The 23761-nt window shown below is 33.7% G+C and overlaps 1 protein-coding gene across 2 annotated transcripts in view; it reads left to right on the top strand.

Annotated features, from left to right (window-relative positions):
* Nucleotides 1-23761, top strand: part of KLHL1 (kelch like family member 1) — a 334991-nt gene that overhangs the window by 219289 nt on the left and 91941 nt on the right. For both annotated transcript variants that reach the window (XM_014860009.3, XM_070480883.1), the window contains exon 6: nt 23385-23571. In XM_014860009.3, coding sequence (XP_014715495.2) covers nt 23385-23571 — 187 coding nt within the window. The remainder of the gene's footprint in view (nt 1-23384; nt 23572-23761) is intronic.

The following is a 23761-nucleotide window of genomic DNA, read 5'->3' as shown; positions in this document are numbered from 1 at the left end:
TAGTAAGTGGCGTTTATAGAGATGAAATCTGGAGATTAAAATAGGATCCTTACACTTAAGAATACTCAATCTTTGGGCAAATCTCAAACCTAAAGCCTGAGTAGAGGGTACCTACATTGATTAAATTATAGAATTATTCTTTTATTTTGATAAATGATTTATTTGGGATATACATAAAAACATATGTTCCTTCATCCTCTTGTCCACGTTGCTACTTTTATGAAATATTTTTGCTTGTTACTCTGAGAGAAACAGGAAGGCGGCCTGTGGGGCTGGGGCAGAGTGAGCCAAGGAGTGAGTGTTAAAATTCAGAGAAGGTGAAGATGCAGATCATGAACTGTCTAGTAAATCACTGTAAAAACTTTGGCATTTTGTTGGGATGTAATGGGAGCCATTCTAGGGCTTTGAGCAGAGAAGAGTTTGATCTAGTGAACACAATTAAACGGACTCTCTAGTTGCTGTATTGAGAGTATACTGGAGAGAAAGAAGGAGAAAATGGAAGTCAGTAAGTGATAGTAATGTTAGAGTTGAGAGACTTTTGAAGAAGTCACATGAGGATAATGAGGTAGGAGCAAGGAAGATGTTGAGAAGTGTTTTCATTCTAGATGAATTTTAAAGTAGACCTGGTTGGATGGGGGAATGAGTGAAAGAGAGGAATCAGAGACATTGCAGGATTTTTGGCTTGAGCCCTGATGAGGAAGGATGCTTTCGAGCTTTGACTTTAAGATTTCTATGAGGCCTCTCAGTAGAGATGTTGACGAGGCATTGAATGTACCTTTCAGGAGTTGTGGAGGTATGGCCGTGAGATATATACTAGGAAGCTGTTGGCATATAGATTGAATTTAAAGACATGATATAAGATGGTATCACCAAAGAAGTGAGTATAGATAAATAAGGGAAGAGGACTAAGAATGATGCTGTGGAGCATTGAAACATTACAAAGTTAGAGATGAAAAGAAGGAAGAACCTAGTGACTGAAATGGATAAACTAGACAAATAGAATAAAAACCAAGGGAGCTTCATGTCCTGGGATTTCAGGAAATAAACCATCACAGAGGTGTGAGTGATAAATGCTGCTAAGAGTTCAAATAGAATGATGCCCAAGAATTGATTTTTGAATTTAACAACATGAAGGTCATTGGTGACTTTGACAAGATTGGTTTCCATGGAATAGAGCTAAGCAAATGTGGGAAACCCGGAATTTAAAAGAGTAAATACATAGAATCTTTAAAACTGCAAAATTAAACAGAAAAATTTGTCTGTAGGCAGCCGAGTTTATTAGCCTGGGTCCATTGAAGAGAAACAAAAACACATTGAAATTTCAACATGGAAAATTTAAATAAAGAATCATTATTCATAACAAAGATTTGCAGTAAGAAAGGATTGGAAAGTAAGACGTTATGAGAACTGTAAAGAATACAGAAATATCAGATATAGGAAGCAGCTACCACCTACAAGGCTGAAACAGAGCACCCAAGGAAGCACCCCATCATCACTACCAACCCCTAGAGCTGAGAACCAGACCTTCCTGAAGACAGCACAGCCCTGGCTCACTGGATGGCAGAGAAGTCACTGTGGCGCAGCAGTGGCAGAACTTGCTAGAAACTTGTCCTCTTGAACTTTCTAGAAATCTTTTCTCTAGGTGTCCCAAAAGAGACACTCTCCTAAAAAAATCACTTGAGGGGCCTTTGGAGAAAGCTTCTAGGTTCTTCTGGCCAGCATGCACTGCAGGAGGCAGTCACTACAGAAACTGCTTCGCTGCAGGAACCTGGTGAGTAGACGCATAAACCAGGAAACAAAATCTTTCCTCCTGCAGTGTCTCTCTAGCGCCCTCTACTGACAAAGCTTAACATGGTGCCAACTGGCAGAGAAAAGATATTTACAGGTCCCAGATCTATTTACATAAAACAGTTGAAAAGGATGATTTTGCAGCTGAGAGCTAATAAATTGATAAATGGCAAACTGTGGGAGTGGAGTGAATCATGTTTATATACTCGTAGGTATGATCCAGAAGAGGGAAAATTTCATGATGTGAGATAGAGAGGGAAGAATTGCGGAAATATTTTCTTGGAATGCACTACAGTAAGAGGGATTTCATGCACAAGTAGATAGCGTGGCTTTAGAAAAGAAAATTGAAAAGTTATCTATGTCAACAAGTGAAAAGCAACAGTATGTGTGTATAGATGTTAGCAGGTGAACAAGATGCAATGGTTTGAGTGTGTTTACTTGCATCATGCTTTTGACTCTGACATTAATTCAACTTTTGATCATGGCAATTGTATTTAATTTCACTGGGTCTCAGTTTCCACATCAGGGTAAGGAAAAGAAGGAAATATTCCTTCTGCCAGTAACATTGTATGAGTGAAAATAGGTTTTAATTTCTTGAGAATTAGTTCCTGTTACAAATTAGGTGGCACATAATTTTGTAGAGAATTAAAACACATATGTGAAAAAAATAATTTTCATAATAAAAATAAAATTAATTAAAAAATAATTTTCATAATGTCTCAAACCTCTCATGAAACTTTCATTCATTCAAAATATGCTAAAGGAGGAAAACAAAAAACAATTTGTAGAACTCCCTTTTTGCTCACTGAATAAATTGTCTTTAGGGAAATATAGATCCCTTCCGTTGTAGTCATTTCCTCCTAATAATCATCATTCACAACTTTTAAATGAAAAAAAGTTACAACTTAAAAAATAAACAAACTTTAAAATTACTTTGTAAACTTCTATAATTTAAAACATTCCTAAGAGGAAAGGAAATAAACTAGAAGCTTTGTGAAGGAACCACAAGTGAATTGAATTTTATCACACACGTATTGAAGCAACTACTACTGGGAGTTTAATTTCCAAGAGTATCAAACAAATAAAGCAGTTTATTATTCTAATGACTCTGAAAACAGAAAAAAATACCCTCAGAGAAGAGTTATTTAACATTGATGACTATCCAGAGAATCAGGCATGTGTACTCTTTTCCATTCTAATTAAATGGAAAATATCTATATGTCACCCAAAATAAAAGTTTTTATATTAATAATACCCAAAAAGCAACAGTACACTGCTAAAGTTTAAAAAATGATAAATAATTATTTGTTATTTTGCATAAATATTCAAAATTTATTGGAGCAATACTTTTTTTCAAAGTATAAAAGAAAATTCTCTTAGAATAGTCTTATTGGTGCTGAGTATCACACAGTTTCATATTTTAACCATTCGGAAAATGGTGCACATGTTAATTTAATATTTCTCACAGATATGTAAAACTTTCCAATTCAATATTCCTGATAAATTAGAATAAATTTTATTTACTTTCCTTGTGATCAATTTTAAGTTAATGAAAACAATTTGGACTTTGCTATTATCAGAAATTCTAGTCTTCTGTTAATTAACTTCATCAAGTAGAATTCATTAAGTGAGTATATTACATTTTTTTCTTTTGTCTTTTTTTATCCAAACAATAATTTATGAAACATTACTGTAATTTTTTGACCCTTGTTAGTTTGGAGTTACGTTTACTGCGTATCTTTACCCACTGTTAGCTTCCTTATCAGGCCAATTCAGATCAGCTTAGAATTTATTTTTCTATAATTGCCAGGGAAAATATGTGAATGATAACATAATGTCATACTAAAATGTGTATCTACCTTACTTTCACAGATTTTTATTGCAGAAAAGACCTTCAAAACCAACCCCCTAATATCTTGCAGGCTAGAAATTGAGGCTCTGAGATCTAAAGCAGGCTATCTTAGGTAACATTTTTGATTTAATAACTCATTGATACATGTAAAATGGAATTTTGGAATCTTAACTCTCAAGAATTTTTTTCCACCTCTGAGGACAAGCTTTCAAACAAAAAAATTATCTTTTGACCCTTATGTCTTAGTATTTAGCACATGTTGATGTATAAAGGGTCATCACGACACCTTAAACAGAAAGGACAACACAGCCACTGAACAGCTCAGTTTTCCAGGTTTCATCTCAAATGGAAAGCTAGATAATTTAAACCACAAAGTCCAATTTTGTTGTAATTCAAAGGAAAATTTTTCCTGAACAACTTAGTAAAATTTAGTTATCTATGAATGTTTCCTTTGAAATTTATAATCAGATAATTGTCACTTACTGTTTCTCAACATTTATCATCATTTTAATAAATATATATCCACATCTTCTATTTCTCTTTACTGTCTTTAAATGTATTTTTATTGCATCATTGATGAAGATGAATATCTCAGTGTTTATATTTTTCAACTACCAGTTGTACATTTAAAATACATATCTGTGTATGTCTATATTTATTAACGTTTTCAATAGTCATGATGTCTATTTTATGATTTATTTAGCAGTACAATATGCTGATATAATGCTAAATCCTTTACACGTTATCTTGTTAAATGTTTCACTATATACCTATTGTTGAATGGATATTTAGTTTACACATGAGGAAATGGAGACTTAGTTAATTTATCCAAAGTCAAATATTGTAGAAAAAAGATTAAACAGAATACTACGTGCAAAATATTTAATAATTCTTTTCAAAAATGCATTTAAATTTTGATCATCAGAACACTATCAGTTTGGTAGGTCTTCTTTTTTTCTTTGCTGAAGAAGATTCAGCCTGAGCTAATATCCGCTGCCAATTGTGCTCTATTTTTTAGTATATGTGCTGCCAGCACAGCACAGCTGCTAACAGAGCAGTGTAGGTCCATGCCTGGGAACTGAATCCAGACCACAAAAGTGGAGTGTGCAGAACTTAAGCACTAGGTCACCAGGGCCAGCCCACTATCAGTTTTTTTTTTTTATCATGGTTACACATGCTCTTTATTTCTTTGACAATAAATGAATTACAGAATTATAATCTAAAAGTGCTATTGTAAAACTCTGAAATATTTCAGGTATACTTCTAAGGACTCGTTCTTTCACTAAAGAAAATGTATTTTTACTTGGTATGGAATAATTATTTAATAAATAGATGTTTACAGAATCAAAGTTGATTATTAATTTTAAAGCAAAATATTTATTTTTCTGAAGAACATTTAACAAATAAATATGTCAACTGACTAAAAAATAGCTTTTAAAAATAAATAGTATATAAATCACATTCTATCACCAAACTCTTTTCTGGTGTAGTTTAAAACACATGGCTACGTATGTGTTTCTTCTTTGCCTGGTGCGATGAGGAGGTGCAATAACAAACCAATCAGGATTGTGCATGGGGGAGAGTTAATCAGCGACAAGCAGAAAGTAAAAACAAGGAAGAATATAGATTAAAAGGTATTATTTTCATGATTTATTTTAAAATTGGCATGCATTGTACTGTAGGATCCATGGCCAGTAAATCCATATTTAAAGGTGTATGTTATTGACTAGAAATATTTTAAATATTATTTCACATAAAAAATGTTTTGTAAACTATCTTAAGGAGACCTTTAATGATTTGTTTTTTATTTCCACCTAGGTTTTGATAAAATGATGTTCCTATTGTGGTGTTTCTGCAAAATTCAAATCCCTCACAATTCTGTGGTTTACCTCTGTCTTTTTTCTCTTCAGGCAGCTTAGAGTTATATATGATTCAATACTGGGGCAGATTAAATACACATTAAACATGTGTATCAGGATTAAATATGTGATTTTTAAAACCAAAATATCCCATATTTCCCACAGGATAAAGTGATAAATGTTGATGCAGAGATTATAAATTATTTAGTAATACCTGCTGTGTCTTGTATTCTTAAGCCTTCTTTTTATCTCTACATTTGGTCTCTGAAATACTTTCAATGATTTGTTCTAGATTACCATTTCCCAACACTTTGTCCCTAGACAGACTTTATTTGATGGTATTCATCACAAAAGTGTTAAAAAAAAAAGTTTATAAACCGAGAAACTCATTACGCTATGTATCCCCCTTTTGAAATTTCATAATAGAGATTGTCACAATAAAGTCTGTCAAATCTCCAGATAAAGAAACTCACTTAATGGGGCTGTCCTGATGGCGTAGTGGTTAAATTCACATACTACTTCAGTTGCCCAGGGTTCGCAGGTTTGGATATCAGGACCAGACTTACACCACACATCAAGCCATGCTGTGGCTGCGACCCACATGCAAAACAGAGGAAGATCAGCACAGATGTTAGCTCTGGGCCAATCTTCCTGACCAGAAAAACAAAGAAAGAAAGAAAGAAACTCACTTACTTCTAACTTATGGAATTCCTAGCTTTTCTGGAGAACACATTTCAAGCAATGAAAGGAATGCTCTACAGAACCCACTAGGGAAGCACTCTTCTGGGTGATTCTATTTTTAAATATTTTGGAATTCCTAATGGTAAAGGTTAATAAACAATGGATTTTCATTTAGAGTAAACTATCCTAAATTAAAGCTGTTCTAGGTGTGTTTGTATTTAAAGAAGTTGGCTTTCTGCCCCTTCTATGAGACTATCTACCACAAAGTAGCCTGTGAAATTGGCTTTGCTGAACTGGAAAAGCAGCATATTCAGTGAATTCAATAAGCTGACCTATAAAGACCTGGAAATAGAGTCATAAATAATAATGAGCGTGTTATTCTCGATTCAGTCAACTGTGGGGATTTTCCAAATCATTAAACAACTTCCCAATTTGCTACAAGTCAGCATAAGTGCTGTACTCTTTTCAAAAAAAGGCTGAGAATAAGAGATGGCAAATATATGGTAAGAATTTAGGGAATGATGAGCATTTAATCACAATGAACACCAGAATCTGGTTTCAGTGAATAGTTACTCATAATATTCATCTATTATAAAATAAAACTAAAAGGTGGAATTTTATCCTGACCAATAGATTTCACCTCATGCTAATATACATTCATGCTAATTTTCATTATTCTCAGTATATGCTAAAATTGTATAAAATTGGGCAAATAAATAGGTTATGCCTGAAATGTAAAGTAAAGATCTATTTAAATGGTAAATATCCATTTCATCACTTTGGTCAGTTTTTTAAGAGAATAAAATGGCATTTTCTCCTGATCCTATGCCCAGAAACGAAGCTGATGTGTTTTCTCTTTAAATAATGTCCTTCTCAACAGCTGTCTTCTTACTTCATGTGTCACCAAGCTTTGTTTTGTAAGTGTAATTTTTTAAAATGTCCTAAATCTCCTCTTTCTGTATATGTTATTATTATTTTTACATTAGGCCTTTTCCTTTGTTGCAGTGAACTCCATGATAATTGCCTTACTCCAGGGACATCTTTCCCCACCTGTACCCATTTTTCACAATGCCTCCAGAGTGAATTTTTTAAAACACAAATTTAATTATAATGTTCAACGGTACACCTCATATATTGATGCACTGTACCATATCCTTAGCATTGTACATATTATTCTTTGTTACAACCTTCTTTCCTATAGTTATTAATCTACTTGTAGAACATAACACTGTCTTTTAAAAATTTTCTCCTGCTTGAGCACGTGGCAAACCTTTCTCTTTTTACTTCCAAATCCTGAACCTTGTACTCAGACATGAGCACGCTTAATTAACTATCTGGTTCACCGTTAAAAACTCAACTCCGTATTGATTTTTCCAAGAGGAACTTCCTTGATCACTTCTACTCATTTTCAGAGAGGGATGCTCCCCCTTGGTGTCCCCATTGCACCCTTTTAACTCTCCATTCCCAGTGCTGGTAATATTTTATTTAGCTTATTTACGGTTATGTGTCTACTTAGCCCAGTAAATCGTATATTCCTCAAGATCTTATCTCCAATGTCTGGTACACATTGGGCAACTAATAACTAACTGTCTCTTTCAATGTGAAAAATTTTTTAAAACAATTGCTTGTCAATGTCTTTTATAGCTATATATAAAGGATTAAATTTCATGAATTTGACTGACTTGCTTATTTTCATAAAGCTTGAAAGAGTCACAGTCAGGACTTATATCTATAACTTTGGACTCCTGAATCTATAAACATTCCATTAAATTTATTCATTTTTAAGTCTGTGCTAAAATTTTATGCCATGTTATCCATAGATATGCAGGTAAATTTGTTCATTTGTTTTTGAAAGAAGACAAAATATTAGTGTCACTAACGCTCCCTTTTTTTGGAGAATGCTGATCTTAAAAATTTAATCAATGGCCTGTGTTAGATAAAATGAAACTTGATATGTTCTTATATGTTTGTTTTCTGCTTGTTTGTTCTAAAAATGCATTTTTGTCCAGGGAGATTTTTCAAATCCTTCACAAAGAAACTATATCTTCTACCGCTGCATATCCTCAGTGATTCCTAGTGTAGTACTGAATATTAATAGACACCATATGTTTCTTGATAAACACTTTGGGTCATATTTGTGACTACTATTGGTGGCTGAACCTCTCATTAATTTAAGTCAAAACTTATATCTCACATATAAATGTACCAAATAACTTGAAACCAATGAATGGATTATTTCTGATCTCAACCAAATAGTTGAGTGAATGAGTAATGAGTGAATGAATCAGGGATGGTAGTATGCTAAGTAGGGACTGGTTAAGCCTTCAGATTAAATTGAGCTTTTCTGTTGTTATTTCTGCTATTATTCCGAGGATTAAACTTTGCTTTTTCACTTACAATGTGCTAACGATCACTTAGCATGAGCTTACTTGAAATTGAAACTAGATTTTTCTGACACAAGACACATTCTACTGATATGTGGATGGTTTGTTGGCATTTACCTGCTGTTTTATCTGGTTAAATTTATCTAAGAATCTCTGTTGAATATCTAATTGATTGCTGTTTTTATTATTTCTTAAAAATTTCTGAGGGTACTAAACTATAAAAGCATCACTTTTAGATAGATTTATTAAGCTTCTCCCTTCTCAGATATTATTTCTTGTGTATGATAATTCAACAACATAGAAACCTGAAAGCTAGTTAGATCAAAAGATAGGTGATTGATTAATAGATAAATAGATAGGTAGATGCAAAGTTTTTGTAGCATGTATTAACATATAATTTTATAATTATTTATGAATATCAAATACATTTTATTTGGAAGAAAAGGACAAAAGTTTCATAAGGCTGTTTCCAAATTTCTCATATAGGAGGATAATGCCAGTTGTCCCCATTTTTCATCAAACATTCTTTAAAACCACCCAATGTGGTTGATCAGTGTCCTCAAAGGTTCATGGAGATTTCCTAGTATCCAAATGGAATTGCTCAAATTATTTTTTTCCTTAGTCTTTCTGCTACATTTGGTATTATAGACCTCCCCTCTTTAATACTTTTTTTCCTTCTCTTTGAGCCCTATATGACATACATACATATTTCTCTCTAAGTCTTGGTCTCCCTCACATTTTTGTTCTCTATTGCCCTTCTCATAATCGTAGGTGTTCACTAAGGTTGAGACTGTGGTTCATTGTTTTCCTCTATTCAAATTCTTTCTGTCTTTTCATCTCTTCCACTGACTATTAATATTCTATCCAGATGTAAAAATCCATAATCAGTGTCTTCATCCCTGATTCTTCTGATACCTATTCTTATTGTATAAAGTCATTACATGAGCCTATATATTAAGCTTCATATAAATATTTTCAGATAGATATTTTCAACTTGAAATCTATATTAATTTCATGGGTACATTATATTGGTTAAAGTGCAAATCAATCTTAGATACACAAGGAAAACAATGAAAATCCAAAATGCTATCATTAATAAAATACCAGAATCAATCATTTGGTGAAAATCATTTCAGAAATCTCTTCATTCATTCATTCACTCACTCATTTCACAAAGACGTTCTAAGCACTACCTATGTGGCAGGAGTATGTCCTGTGTGTTTAACATTGAATCAAACAGACTGGTCCCTACTGTAATGTAGCTTATATGTTAGCAGGAAGGGGAGGACAGGGTGGATGGGTGGTAACAGATATCAAGCAAACCATGCAGTCATTGTGATTCAGATGGTAGAAAGAGTTATGAATTAAAGTAAATGGGACAAAATAAGAGAGTGATTGGGCTTTTAGGTCGGCTGACCAGGAAAGGCCTCTATGAAGTAGTGACTTTCAGAAGAGACGTAAAGGATATGAGGGGAAAACGAAATGGATATCAGGCAAAAGAGTGTTCCAGGAGAATGCAAATGCAAACACTCTGAGAAGAGACGTACGTGGCATGTTTGAGGAACAACAAAGACACCAAGGTAACTAGAGTTCTTTGGACAAGGTAGCAGAGGTGTGGAAGATAAGGTGAGAAGTGATCAGGAAGTAGATAATATAGGGCTTAGAGATGGTCACAGGGACTTTAGCTTCTATTCCAATTGATATAGGAAGTCACTGGAAGATTTTGAGCAGAGAAGAGACATAACTTATAAGATTTTTTTCTTATTTTTTATTATGGAAATATTCAACTATATTCAAAAGTAGAGAATAACTGTATCTTAAAAGGATTTTTCTAGCTAATGTGTGATAAATAAACTATAAGGTAGTGCAATAGCTAAGATTCTAGCTGGAGACAAAATTCACCAAAAATGATTAATCCGAAGAGATGTTAATAAAGGTATTACTTACATAGGTGTGGCCACTGTTAAGGAAATGAACAAGGAGTGTTGAGGACTCAGAGACTCTGAACTGAGGGTACAATGGAGGAAAGCTTATACAGTCCAGAAAGACTGGAGCAAGGGCAGAAAGGCTCTACTTGAGCTGTAGTCATAAAGAGACACCACTACAACCACATTATGCAGGGAGTAGGGAAGAAATATTCTTATCTTCACTTCCACTCTCTGACTTTCTGGTTATAAATTCCATTGGCTGGACCCTGCTAAAAGCAAGTCAGCAAGGGAGCCAGGTGATGCAGTTCCAGAAGGTTCAGTCTCACAAGAAACTGAACAGGACAGAGGATTGTGCAAAATGAATAATGGAGAAGCAAACGAAAAATAGCCAGCACTGATTGGAAAGGCTGGAAGCAGATATAGTAGTTAGGAGGTATTACAACACTCCAGGTAATGATGATGTTAGCTTATCCCAGGGTTGTCATAGTAAAGATATCCTTGACATATTTTGAAGGTCAAACTGCAAGTATTAGCCAATGGATTTGAGGTTTTGCATGAGAGAAAAGAGGACTCGATAAGGACATTAGGGTTTTATGTTTATATGATTTCATATATAAGGATGGAAATTTGAATGGATGGATGAATTGTTAGATGAATGGAGATGAGAGAGAAATAGAAAGAGAAAGAGACACGGAGATGAGAGAGAAAGACAGAGAGACAGAGGTTTTATTAAGAATAGAATCTCACTAAACAAGGTGTATTTTGAATAAATATCATTACTTTGAATTCTACTTAATTTCCTCGCATTCCTCTGAACCTAAGATCTTTCTTCTTCAAATATCCTTTACTCTTTTCCATGCCTGGCAAACAGGTATTTATCCTTATTGATGCAGTTTAAGGAAGACCCTCAGTTGTAAGTATTTCTTTACCACATAACAACCAGTTAAGCACATCCTCCTGTTTCTAGAACACTTTGCCCATATCTCTATTAATAGTCATCTATTCTTGCTTTTTTTAAATTTTTTATTTTTTTAATTGCAGTAACATTGGATTATAACAATATATAGCTTTCAGATGTACATCGTAATATATTTTGAATTCTGTGTAGATTACATCATGTAATCTACATCACCACCCAAAAACTAATTATACTCCATCTCCTCACAAGGGAGCCTAATCACCCCTTTTGCCCTCCCCCTCTTCCCCTATGGTAACCACGAATCCAATCTCCATCGCTATGTCTTTGTTTGTCGTTGTTTCTATCTTCTACTTATGAGTGAGATCATACGGTATTTGACTTTCTCCCTCTGACTTATTTCACTCAGCATAATACCCTCAAGGTCCATGCATGTTGTCACAAATGGCCAGATTTCATCGTTTCTTATGGCTGAGTAGTATTCCATTGTGTATATATACCACATCTTCTTTATCCATTCGTCCCTTGATGGGCACCTAGGTTGCTTCCAAGTCTTGGCTGTTGTGTATAATGTTGCAATAAACATAGGGGTGCATGTATCTTTATGTCTTTGCATTTTCAAGTTCTTTGGATAATTACCCAGCAGTGGGATAGCTGGATCATATGGTAATAATCATCTATTCTAATAGTCAAACTGTTTTACTTCTATTCTTACAGTTATACCTCTTTTTCTTAGTAAATGATGAGGCCTTGAAATTCAGAAAAGAATTCTATTTATGTTTATGTTCCTAAGACAGTACCTCTAAAACAGTATGAACATGATAAATGTCTACTGCACCAGTTAATTAAATGCACTCTCCTGCATGTAAGAAGTAAGTATTTTAATTCATATTTCTACAAAGAGAAAAGTCATTTAATTTTTATAACTGATATCATCTTGTTTCTAAGCTTCTCTTCCCGATAATGGAATAATTTATACTTGAGTTAGAAAAATTTGAAAATTAGAAAAAATTATATGGTTCACAACTATGACTTTCAGGTAACTATTCAGTAAACTGGAAGTTCAAAGTCTCTGTTGGGGCTGGCTCTTCCCTCTCAAGGGATTGCATCCCAATCTTCATCTTTCCTAAGATGGTGTCTGTTGAAGGAGGATGCTTATATGTCTACACAATGGTAGAGATGCTTCTCTCCCACACAATGTGCTCTGGGTCCTGATGGACTCTCAGCTTTCAATTATACAATAGAGTATTACTAACTATAGTCACCATGCTGTACATCCCCAAGACTTATTTATTTCATAATTGGATGTGTGTACCTTTTGACTACCTTCACCAATTTTGCCCACCTCCCCACACCCCTCGCCTCTGGTAGCCACCAATCTGTTCTCTGTATCTATGAGTTCATTTTTTTTTTTTTAAGTCCACATGCAAGTGAGATCATATGGTATTTGTCTTTCTCTGTCTGACTTATTTCACTTAGCATAACGCCCTCAAGGTCATCCATGTTGTCGCAAATGACAGGATTGCCTTCTTTTTTAAGGCTGAAAAATAATCTTGTGTGTGTGCATATATATATATATATATGTGTGTGTGTGTGTGTGTATATATATACACACACACACACCACCTTTTCCTGTATCTGTTCATCCATTGGTGAACATTTAGTTGTTTTCATGTCTTGGCTATTGTAAATAATGTTGCAATGAACATGGGGTGCAGATATCTTTTTGAGCTCGTGTTTTCATTTTCTTCAGGTAAATACTCCCAAGTGGAATTGCTGGATCTGGTGAATACCATTTTAAACAATTATCTTCCAGCATGTATATACACATTAAATTGATTAATGTAGCTTCATCCAATGACTTTCAACTGTTATGCAAGACCAGAACGGTTATATCTAAAGAACAGAAGAGTGGAAAGTTTAATTACTCCTATTTTGAAAAAGCCAACTAAAAACTGGGCTGTTGGATAAAGATATATCAGGCTTCTCAACCCAGCTTAACATACTTCTGCTTAACTACAAGTATTAGAAAATAATAACCATATGCTCCATTATATTATAAATTACTTTACATTATAGGTTATTCCATTATAACATAAATTCTATTATAAATAATTTAAGTTAAAAACTGATACATTACTTTTTGCATACCCCAAAATGTCTGGCATAGGATTTGACACATTCCAATTATTTTAGTGCCTTTACTATTAAGATTAATAAGCTTATATTTTCCCTTATCCCTGAATTTTGTTCAGTCAAGATGTTTGAACAACTCATTTCATACCCAAACTTTAGAAACTCTACAGACAGAGTGTATGCCCAGTGGAATTAGTTTTACTTGGGAGAATTATTTTAATCCCTTATTGACTTGCAAGATGCATCCACCTTGATGTTTTCACAAGAACTTATTTCACTGATGATGATCAAAAGAGGTATGTTGGGCTTTGATCAGGGTAAATCTAAAGAAAGCTGGAAATCTGAAAATATGCAGTGATTAAAATTCTTTCTCCATCTTCTCTTAGTGAAATGAGGGAAGTGAAATACTGACTGATACCTTATAATTAGTGTGAGAGAAATTAAAAGGTTTTTATTTAAAGATAACTGAGATAGGGCTAAAGCAAAACAAAATTTAATAGTAGGTCCACATTATTATCAAAATTGGAGAACCCAATTTTTCAAATAGTAAAGGAACGTAGTTTCTTCAATTGCTTTCCTGTAGATTTGTATCAAAGAACGTCCAGGAGCATCATTTGCTTCTTACCATCAGAATTAACTTCTCTGAGATAAAATATGAAAGAAGCAGAGGAAGAATTCTCAGTCTTTCTTGTAGCAGCAGATGCTCTTCACATGCTTAAGATAGTTACCTCTTCTGCATATAGTGTGTAGGCCACCTACAGACATATCCCTCTCAAAGAAGGCATCCTCAAGAATAACCCTGACACTTGGCACACTGCGCTTGTTAGCTCTGGTTAGTCTGTGGGCGTTGAGTTACCTCTTAACTCAGAGAAATTTCCTACAGTAAGTAAGAGAAATTTCTTACAGAGACATTTCTTGCTGTAAGAAAAACTTACATAAGTGCAGGATAACACTGAATGTCACAATTATATTTTATTGTTTCAGGAGTATTTTACTTATCACAAGATGGTTTGAATTCGGGTTATGATTTGAGTACCCTGTTTGGCTATAATACAGTTCATCAATTTAAGGCAATAATACCTATTATTGAAATACAATTATTCCTAGAAAATATTAGAAAAACTATTCAACTAGTAATAATTAAATGTTGTAAGATTTTTATTTTCCATTAGGAAATTGATTTTCTTAGTCTTGGTGACTAGCAGATACATGAGTCCTGCAAGAAAAGTGATCCAGAAAATTAGTGAAAATTATAGCTTGGGAGATTGTCCATGCCAGGGCAGGTGTATAATAGAGACTAGGCACATAAGAGCATGTTAGACATCTTTAAAAAGGAAGGGAGAGTTTAGAAAAAGGAAGTGACAAAGCAAATACAAATATCTATTAATAATTTTATTCTAAAAAGATAAATTTTATTAATGTGTCAAAAAGGATTTATGAACCACCATGATAATGTTCTCAGGTATAATATCTCTGAAGATAAATACTGGTTCTTAGGCATCTCTCTTATGCAGGCTATAACACAGTCATAGCCCAATACGTATTTAATGTGTTGAAAGTTATTATGGCATGCATCTCGAAGGTTAAGAAGGCCTTCAATTAATCCAGAGCTACAGATTAAGAAATCTCTGTTCATAAATCTCACAGTGTCCTCAAAAAGCACAAATGTGCGATTGACATTCTTTTCAGTTTGAGTCTGTGTTCAGTCCTCCCTCAGTCGGCAAAGATGGCTCACCAATAACTATGATCGGTGCTTCCCAATCAGAAATGTTTCTGTGAAAGAGCTAAAGGAAGCATAGACACAAATAATGGTTTCTAATGATAAATCTGCGCACACTTGAACATGTTCTTTTCCAATTATCCTCTTACAAAATAAGATTACAAATAACAGAATTTATAAAGATATACTCCTCCAGGTTTCACCTTTAAAATTCAAATGAATACAATTAGTATTTGGGACTAAGATAGCTACATATAAAACCATAAAAGCAAGTAAAAACAGTACATTTTTCCATTGGTAACTATTAAGTGCAAGCAATACAGTACTAAATCACGAATTAAGGAAATGATAGATCAAGTCTAAGTCCTAAAGATACTGATTTGTATATGAAAAGAGAGATAACATTTAAAAATTCGTTGAAAGCGCAGAGTAAAACAAGTATACTCAGCTAAGAGTCAAATAGTTCAAAGATTTAAAAATCACATTAAAGATACAATGAAGAAATTGTTCACGTGGGGAAGAGTAAATAAAACAGCCTTGTCAAAGTAGAAGGTTGGTCTGGAGGTACAGTGAGAAATGAGCCTGAAGTGTTTTAAGATATACCAGGAACCACTTTCAATTATAATGCAAGGAATTAACACAAGACAGCAGGACAGTAAATGAGGACAATATATGCTTTATGACACCATGTGGGAGTAGTTTGAATTCTGCATATGATTGCTTGTACCACACACAAGAATTCAAATTACAGATCTTTCTCAAAAATTCAGGAAAAAGTGAATATCAACCAGTGGGCCAACCCTGTGGCTGAGTAGTTAAAGAGCCATGTGTTCCACTTTGGTGGCCCAGTTCACAGGTTCCGATCTCAAGTGCAGACCTATTCCACTCACCAGCCACACTGTGGAGGTGTCCCACATACGAAAAAATAGAGGAAGATTGGCACCGATGTTAGCTCAGGGCAAATCTTCCTCAGCAAAAAAAAAAAGAAAAAGAAAAAAAGAATATCAACCAGTGAAGTAACTTTGGAAAGAAAAGGGAATAGAAGAAGGGAAGGGTCTTAGGCAATATTATATTTAAAGAATATTTGATAATTCTTTGGATGTGGGCTTGACTGAGTAGATAAACTCTGCTAAATAGATTATCAATGGATTAAAGGGTGATTGAATTATTGAGGAATCTCAGAAATGAAGGCACATTTTAGGAATACTTATTTATTCATATACCATACTTTCCAAAATACTTTGAATCAGATTAAATAGAAGTAGCTTGAAATAGAAGTATAGGTAAGTAAATATCCCAACTATCAATAAAAAATCGAAGGCGTAAGTCAATACAGGAGGGAGAATGGTAATAAGAAAGAATAAGTTCAGATTTGAACGTGTGAGTTTGAATTGTCAGTGGAACAGCCAAGCTTAGAGCTTCTTAGTTAAGAGCCAAATCACCTTATAGCAGTGTCCAAGAGCAGCAATTACTTGTATAATGGAATTTTGCTGTTGGCTATGACTGGGAATAAGCATGCCATCAGCTGAGTCCAGGATAAATCGTTTAGAAATATAGATATTTTGCCAGTTTTTAAGCAAAGACGTTTCTGAAAGAACATAAATCTTTATAAAGATGATTAATTTATGCATATAATTTGAGATTGATATTGAATATATTTCTGCCTATGTGTTATATATTTTCAATCTTCAATACTGAATACATTATATAAAATAAATTAATAGATACTTTAATCATAGTAAACAATCAACCACTTAAATAGTTATTGAGTAATTCCAGGAGTCTATCACCATGTTAGTGGTACCCAACAAGAAGTGCAAGGCATTTTTCCCGACTTCCTACAAGTTGACGACTTAGCATGCATATGAAGTTCTTAAGTGACTGCACACATGACAACCAACTAAAGTCTGATATGACAGATAAAAACAAACTGTGTCGACTGTGGCTTGAGCAATTAGCTAAGTCCTCATGGAAGTAATAGAACTTCAAGCGAACTCTGAAAATTGAGTTATATTTCAATAGAAGCCCTGTAGAAAAAAGTCATTACCAATATTACTTTTTTTTCTAAAGGCATGATCTATTTAGATGAGAGGAAAGAGACCTGAAAAGCTAAAATATGAAATACAGGAAAATATGCAGAGGGTATTGCAGAAAGTGACTGAATAGCTAAAATGGAGCTGTAGTAACTGATTTTTGGCATGCTAGTCTGAGGATGATAATGTTTTTGCAAACAATAAAGAAACTAATGCATGGTTTTGAATATAGCTGGACATGAATAAATTAACAAAGGCATTCTAAGGGGTGGTGGGGAGGGTGGGCTTGAGTAGAATAGTAATGAGAACTGCTGAGGTATCCAGGACCTATTATAGCACCTGGCACAAAATAGGTGCTGACAAAATATTTGCTAAATAAATGGATTAATGAATGCACACATGCATGCAAGTTTCAGAGCCCGCTTAGGAGGCAATGAAATTTTGAGGATGAAGGCGATGTTCAGGCAGGGCACAGGCTCACTTACTTCAGTTTTAGAAATTTTGGGCTTTCAAACTACCTATGGAACAGCAAACCCATGTTAAATAAGTAAAAGTTAATCATAAATTATAGCAGCATAAAACCCATGTCACTTGTCATTAATAAGAGCTATCATTTCAATTAATTTTTATGAGTTTTATTCATTTTGATTATGTCATTATTCTTCTCTATTGGTACTCTCAGCTTAGGCAATTATTTTTCATCTTAAAGCAGTCAAATATTTCTGTATTCAGAATAAAATTAATGGACCTGCTCCTTACTTCGTAGATGCTTTCTTCTCGTTTCTTCAAATACTTGCGCAGGAATCGTTCAGATGTATCTAATGTAAGCTGTAGCATGTCAGGAATTCATGTTTTCCTTTTGAAATGATAGCATAGGAAGAGATCATAGAAAGCTCTACTGTATCTACTTTTCTCATTTACTTAAAAATATAAATAACAACCTTAAGCAGTTTAGCCAGAATAGCAATTATGCCAGTAGAAAATAGGAAAAGATATTTCAGTCTCTTAAAATTTCAGGATTTTAACTTTTGCCAAAATTCTTTTCAACTGATGTTAATGGGATTTTAAGTGTAATATGAGGATCTATCTACTCGTATCAATGAGTTTCTTTCAGGCTTCTGATTGACATTCTGGCTGTGGTTGAGCTATTCCTCTTGTGCAAGCTTAGGCTGTTCCAGGCACAGCAGATACTCAAATAATAACTGATGAATTGCTGTGAGCTTGAGTGAACCAACTGACTTATGTTGCCAAGTTTTCAGCATAATTGTCCATTTTCCTCTCTCTATGTCTTTGAAAATCTATCTGAAAGGGAGGAAATAGACAGAAGACCTCTCCAGGCAAAAGGCAGTTTAGGTTTTCCCTTGCAAGGTAGGACAGTCCTACCTACAAGCTTACCATTTATTATGTTGCTGCAAAGTCCCGTGATAACTGAACTCTCTCCCTCCACCATCACCTGACTCTATTAAACAGCCTCATGCTTTATTTAGCACTTAGGGTGACCATTAAATCATTGTTTCCTGGGGGCCGGCCCAGTGGCGCAGCAGTTAAGTGCGCATGTTCCACTTAGGCGGCCCAGTTCTCCGGTTCAGTCCCGGGTGCAGACATGGCACGGCTTCGTAAGCAATGCTGTGGTAGGCGTCCCACGTAGAAAGTAAAGGAGGATCGGCACAGATGTTAGCTCAGCACCAGTCTTCCTCAGCAAAAAAGAGGAGGATTGGCAGCAAATGTTAGCTCAGGGCTAATCTTCCTCAAAAGAAAAATAAATAAATCATTGTTTCTCTGTGAAATGTCCTAGAAACTGCTTAATATATATACCTGGAAATTTTTTATTTGTATCAGACCGATTTATAAGACATTGAAGTAGAAAGTTATTTATTCCTGCAGCTTACTGAATATGCATATGATAAAATTTTATCATGCATCTTATTCATTTTGTCAGCAGAAAACTTGAAAGACGGTGTATGAGACTGTCACTTACTCTCTAAGGACTGTCCCTTCTAAGAGGAATCAATTTTGTTTTATAGATTCAAATTCTGTGAGTTGATGTTTTTAGCATAACACCCAGTAGCAAAACAAAAGTTTGAAATACTGTGAAATAGTATGAAGTATATGAAATTTTGTCACACTGTTATGAATGTGAGAATTTCATAAACTTGATAGCCCAAAGATATAGTGTTAAAAGAGTTAATACTTTCTTTAGTCCATAGTAAGTTTAAATTTATCCTTCTTTAAATGTTTGTTCAATATTGCATTGCACTTTCCAATGGACTACTGGAGAAGATGGAAAGTATAGGTGTGTTTGCTATGCTTTGTACAGATTCTGTTAGTTACCTTGCCTTTCAAATTTTGTCTTCATTCATTCAGTATTACTCTTGCTTAAGAAATAGCTTACAATCCAGATATTTTCTTATTTCTAGCCACTAACATTATAGGAATATATTGCTGTAACAATTTTTTAATAGCATTACTTTGTGATATTTTAAGGTTATCTATAACGTAAATTTTATAATGTAAATATCTCCAGACTTTTACTATAAAATTAGAGTTGTATGCCCTTTGTGTAATAAGAGTAGGTTGGGCAGCACAAATAAATCCATGCATTTGATTTTGTTTGCTTACGAAAAGAGCAATTCATTTCCTTTTAAAAATTATTACTTAAAAGTACTACAAACCTAGGTACTTGAAGTTGGTTGTCCTCTGACACTGCATTTTTACAGAATTCCTCAAATTTTCTTTTATAATTATTTATTATTTATAAAAATTTTGAAGTGATCTTTACATATCTTTGCATATGTGTGTGTGTAGGATTATATAAATATTTAGCTATTCAAATAGATGATAAAATTGTTTTTAGCTTCGTTTATCATCAATGTACATGTTGTGGTATCAAATTGTATGAACTACAATATTTCCCTTAAGAAACAAATGAACAATATCTTACTTTGTATGCATATTCTTATTTTTCTGTAGTCTTTTGTGTTAATAACTTGAATAACCAAGTTTTGATTTTCAGACTCAAGGAAACCAAAAAAAGGAAAACAAGACCTGTGTAACATTTTTTTCAAGAACATACATTTTATTTCATTTTAACAAATTTTACCATATAAACTAACATTGAAAACGTTGCACATTCTGTTCATCTATGTTCACTTTATATATATATATAAAATAAGGAACTAGGAAAATTAGAAATATTTATTAGAAGAATTATTAGACATATTTCAGTGGCCAATATCTGCAACTTTTCTTACTTAAAAATCAAAAAGATGAGGCTGGTCTCGTGGCCGAATGGTTAAATTCATGTAGCCTGGGGTTCTCCAGTTCAGATCCTGGGCACAGACCTACTCACCGCTCACCAAGCCATGCTGTGGTGGCGTCCCACATAGAAGAACTGGAATGACCTACAACTAGGATGTACAACTGTGTCCTGGGGCTTTGGGGAGAAAGAAAAGAGGGGAAAAATTTAAACAGTTATACAAAAACTATCAATAATTAATCAATGTAATATTAGTCTACTGTCTTAAAGTTGTCCAAAAAATAAAAATTATAATGCAAGCCAGTACCATAGGTCATTTTTGATACATAGGATTGCAAGAATTCACAAGATTAAACTTTTATAGAAGATATAACTTATGAAATTTCATTTAAACCATTTTGTATTTCAGTAATCCTAAACTATTTATTAAATTAATTATAACTTACTGGACTCATAATACGAATGTAGAAATTTTTTAAAATTTAAAATGGAGAAATTTAACCCATCATGTATTCATTAAAATATTGTGCTAGCATTATTTTTACATGGTGATAAAATTGAGAAGAAGACATAGAGTTACTTTTAAGCTAAAACTAATCTACTCTAGTTAAAAGCATCCTCTAAATATCAGGAATAGTATATGAACCCTTTTTAATAGAAATGATCCTCTGTGTTGTGAAAATTTAAAGATATTTACATCTAACTGACGAATCTGTTTATCTCAAATCTAAGCCATTATCTACACTCCCAGTTAAACTCTTTGATTATGAGTCACGGTTTTCCAGAGAAGAATATAGAAAAGAAGCACATATCTTTTGAAAATTTTTCTCCCTTTTTTCTGGAACTGTTTATCTGGATAAAATATTCGAAGAGTGTGCTCGTAATGAAAGAAGAGTTTTTTATGATCAACTAATCCCAAAGTTTCCCCCAAAAGGTGAAAAAAAGGGAGAGAAGGAGAGAAAAAAGAATTGATGGAGGCCAACTTCAGCCATATATCAATTTACCACCGTAAAGGCTAATTATCTTTTCTTTTAAGGAAAGGAAAAGGCTTAGATGCAGGAAAAGCATATTTTGACACACAGATGACCGAAAGTCATATTAAAGTGTCCTTTTTCCTCAGCTTATAAAGATCACTGAGATCTTGTTAGAAATACGTATTCTCTTTGGTGTTTAAAAATAAAAATTTTACTAAAAGAGTGAAAAAGTAGTCCCTTAAAAATGCCATTGGAGATCTCTTATCTTATTCCATACGATTTTTGTTCCCTTTTTTTTTTTTTTTCGTATTTAGTGTTCAGAATGAAAGTAGGTAGGAAGGCAATTAAGGTTTTAGTGTACAAGAAGGGAAACAAAGCCAAGAACTTACTTAAACACCTTCTCTTCTATATTCCAAAGCATCTAGTAACTCTAATACATTACCCTTCTTATTCAGCCTCGGAGCTATCCTGTTGTCTTTCTCACATCTCATATACGGTATCTTCTGTTTTTAGGTTCTTCCTGTCACCTCCAATAGAAGTTTATGTATTACATTGGCTAAATAAATTTACTTAATTAAAGTTAAAATTATAACTAACTTTAACCATTTAATTATATGCTGCCATCATATATTAACTTATTCACTCAATAAATATTTGTGTACAGACGTGGTACAGCTTCTCATCAGTGTAGAAGAAGAGTCGGTGAGTCAACGTTAAATTTCCTACTTACTAATTTTCTAAATCTATGTGACAGATTTAACAGTCACTCGAAATGAAACTGATTCGTTATGAAAGAGAAGGTGACACTGAAAGAATCAAGGAAAAAGAGAATCTAAATAGCAACAGAAAAAGAGGAAAGTAAAAGATACTTTGAATGTGTTCAAAGAAATGTACGCAGAAGAATTTGTGCGGATGAAAACCTGGTGTATCAAAGAGAGACATAACGTCGCCTAACACTGCGGGTCTCATTCTATTGTTCCCCCGGGTGCTGGATATTTGGTATAAAATTTCTTAGTTTTACTGCTGGAAACTATTACTTTGCCTGATATACAGCTCTTCAATTGCTTGCGTACTTAAAGAGATGTGATGAGGATAATTGTTTCCATTTTTATTGAATTTCTTTTTTAATTTGAAAAGGGTTTAAACTATACCTGGAATATTTTAAAGTAAATGTATGAATATTTATGATAAGCTTGTTATGACCCAATTTGTTGAAAGTTATTTTTAATTTCCTTCTCCAGACATGTTTATGGTCAACATAGGCAACTTTATTTGATTTATAGACAGCTTTCATAGAAAAAAGGTAATGGAAAAAAATTCTCTCTAAAAGTTCTTTTATAATCTGTGTAGTAAAATGATAATAAATAATATTGAATCAAAAGTAATATCCATTCTTTTTCTCTTGGAAGCCATGAATTTTACTCATATTCATTTGTCAATGTGTTTAATTCTTATTACATTCTGCATCACTCTCAATATAGTGGTAACAGCATAAGCATCAAGCCTCTAATTTTTTTTTTTTTGAGGAAGATTAGCTCTGAGCTAACATCTGCTGCCAATCCTCCTCTTTTTTTTTTTTTTTTTTTTTGCTGAGGAAGATTGGCCCTGAGCTAACATCCCTGCCCATCTTCATCTATTTTTATATGTCTGACACCTGTTACACCATGGCTTGATAAGCAGTCCGCAGGTCTGTGCCCGGGATCTGAACCCGCAAACCCCAGGCTGCCGAAGCAGAATGTGCAAACTTAACGGCTGTGCTACCAAGCTTGACCCATTAAGCCTCTAATTTTAACTACTGATGTCATTTGCTCATTCCTTTAAAAAGCGTTATTAACAGTAATTGTGTATTATTCACAGATATTGGCTGACCTAGAAAATCATGCGTTATTTAAGAACGATCTGGAATGTCAAAAGCTGATTCTGGAAGCAATGAAATATCACCTATTGCCAGAAAGAAGAACTTTAATGCAAAGTCCAAGAACTAAACCTCGAAAATCTACAGTTGGAACTCTGTATGCTGTAGGAGGAATGGATAACAACAAAGGTATATAATTCTAGATCTGTATATAATAGGCACCCAGTATCACATCATGACACGATTTTAATATTGTAATCTGTATAACACAAACAAACCTCATATTAACTTTACATCTATTAAGATTTAATACTAAGGGAGTAATTGAAAGAACATCTCTTCAGTTTGTAATTGCTGATTCTGCTTCTTGTTCATCCTA

This window comes from Equus asinus, chromosome 11 (genome assembly GCF_041296235.1).
Source record: "Equus asinus isolate D_3611 breed Donkey chromosome 11, EquAss-T2T_v2, whole genome shotgun sequence".
NCBI lineage: Eukaryota > Metazoa > Chordata > Mammalia > Perissodactyla > Equidae > Equus > Equus asinus.
The sequence above is the reverse complement of the archived record's forward strand: the minus strand, read 5'-3'. Positions and strand labels throughout refer to the sequence as shown.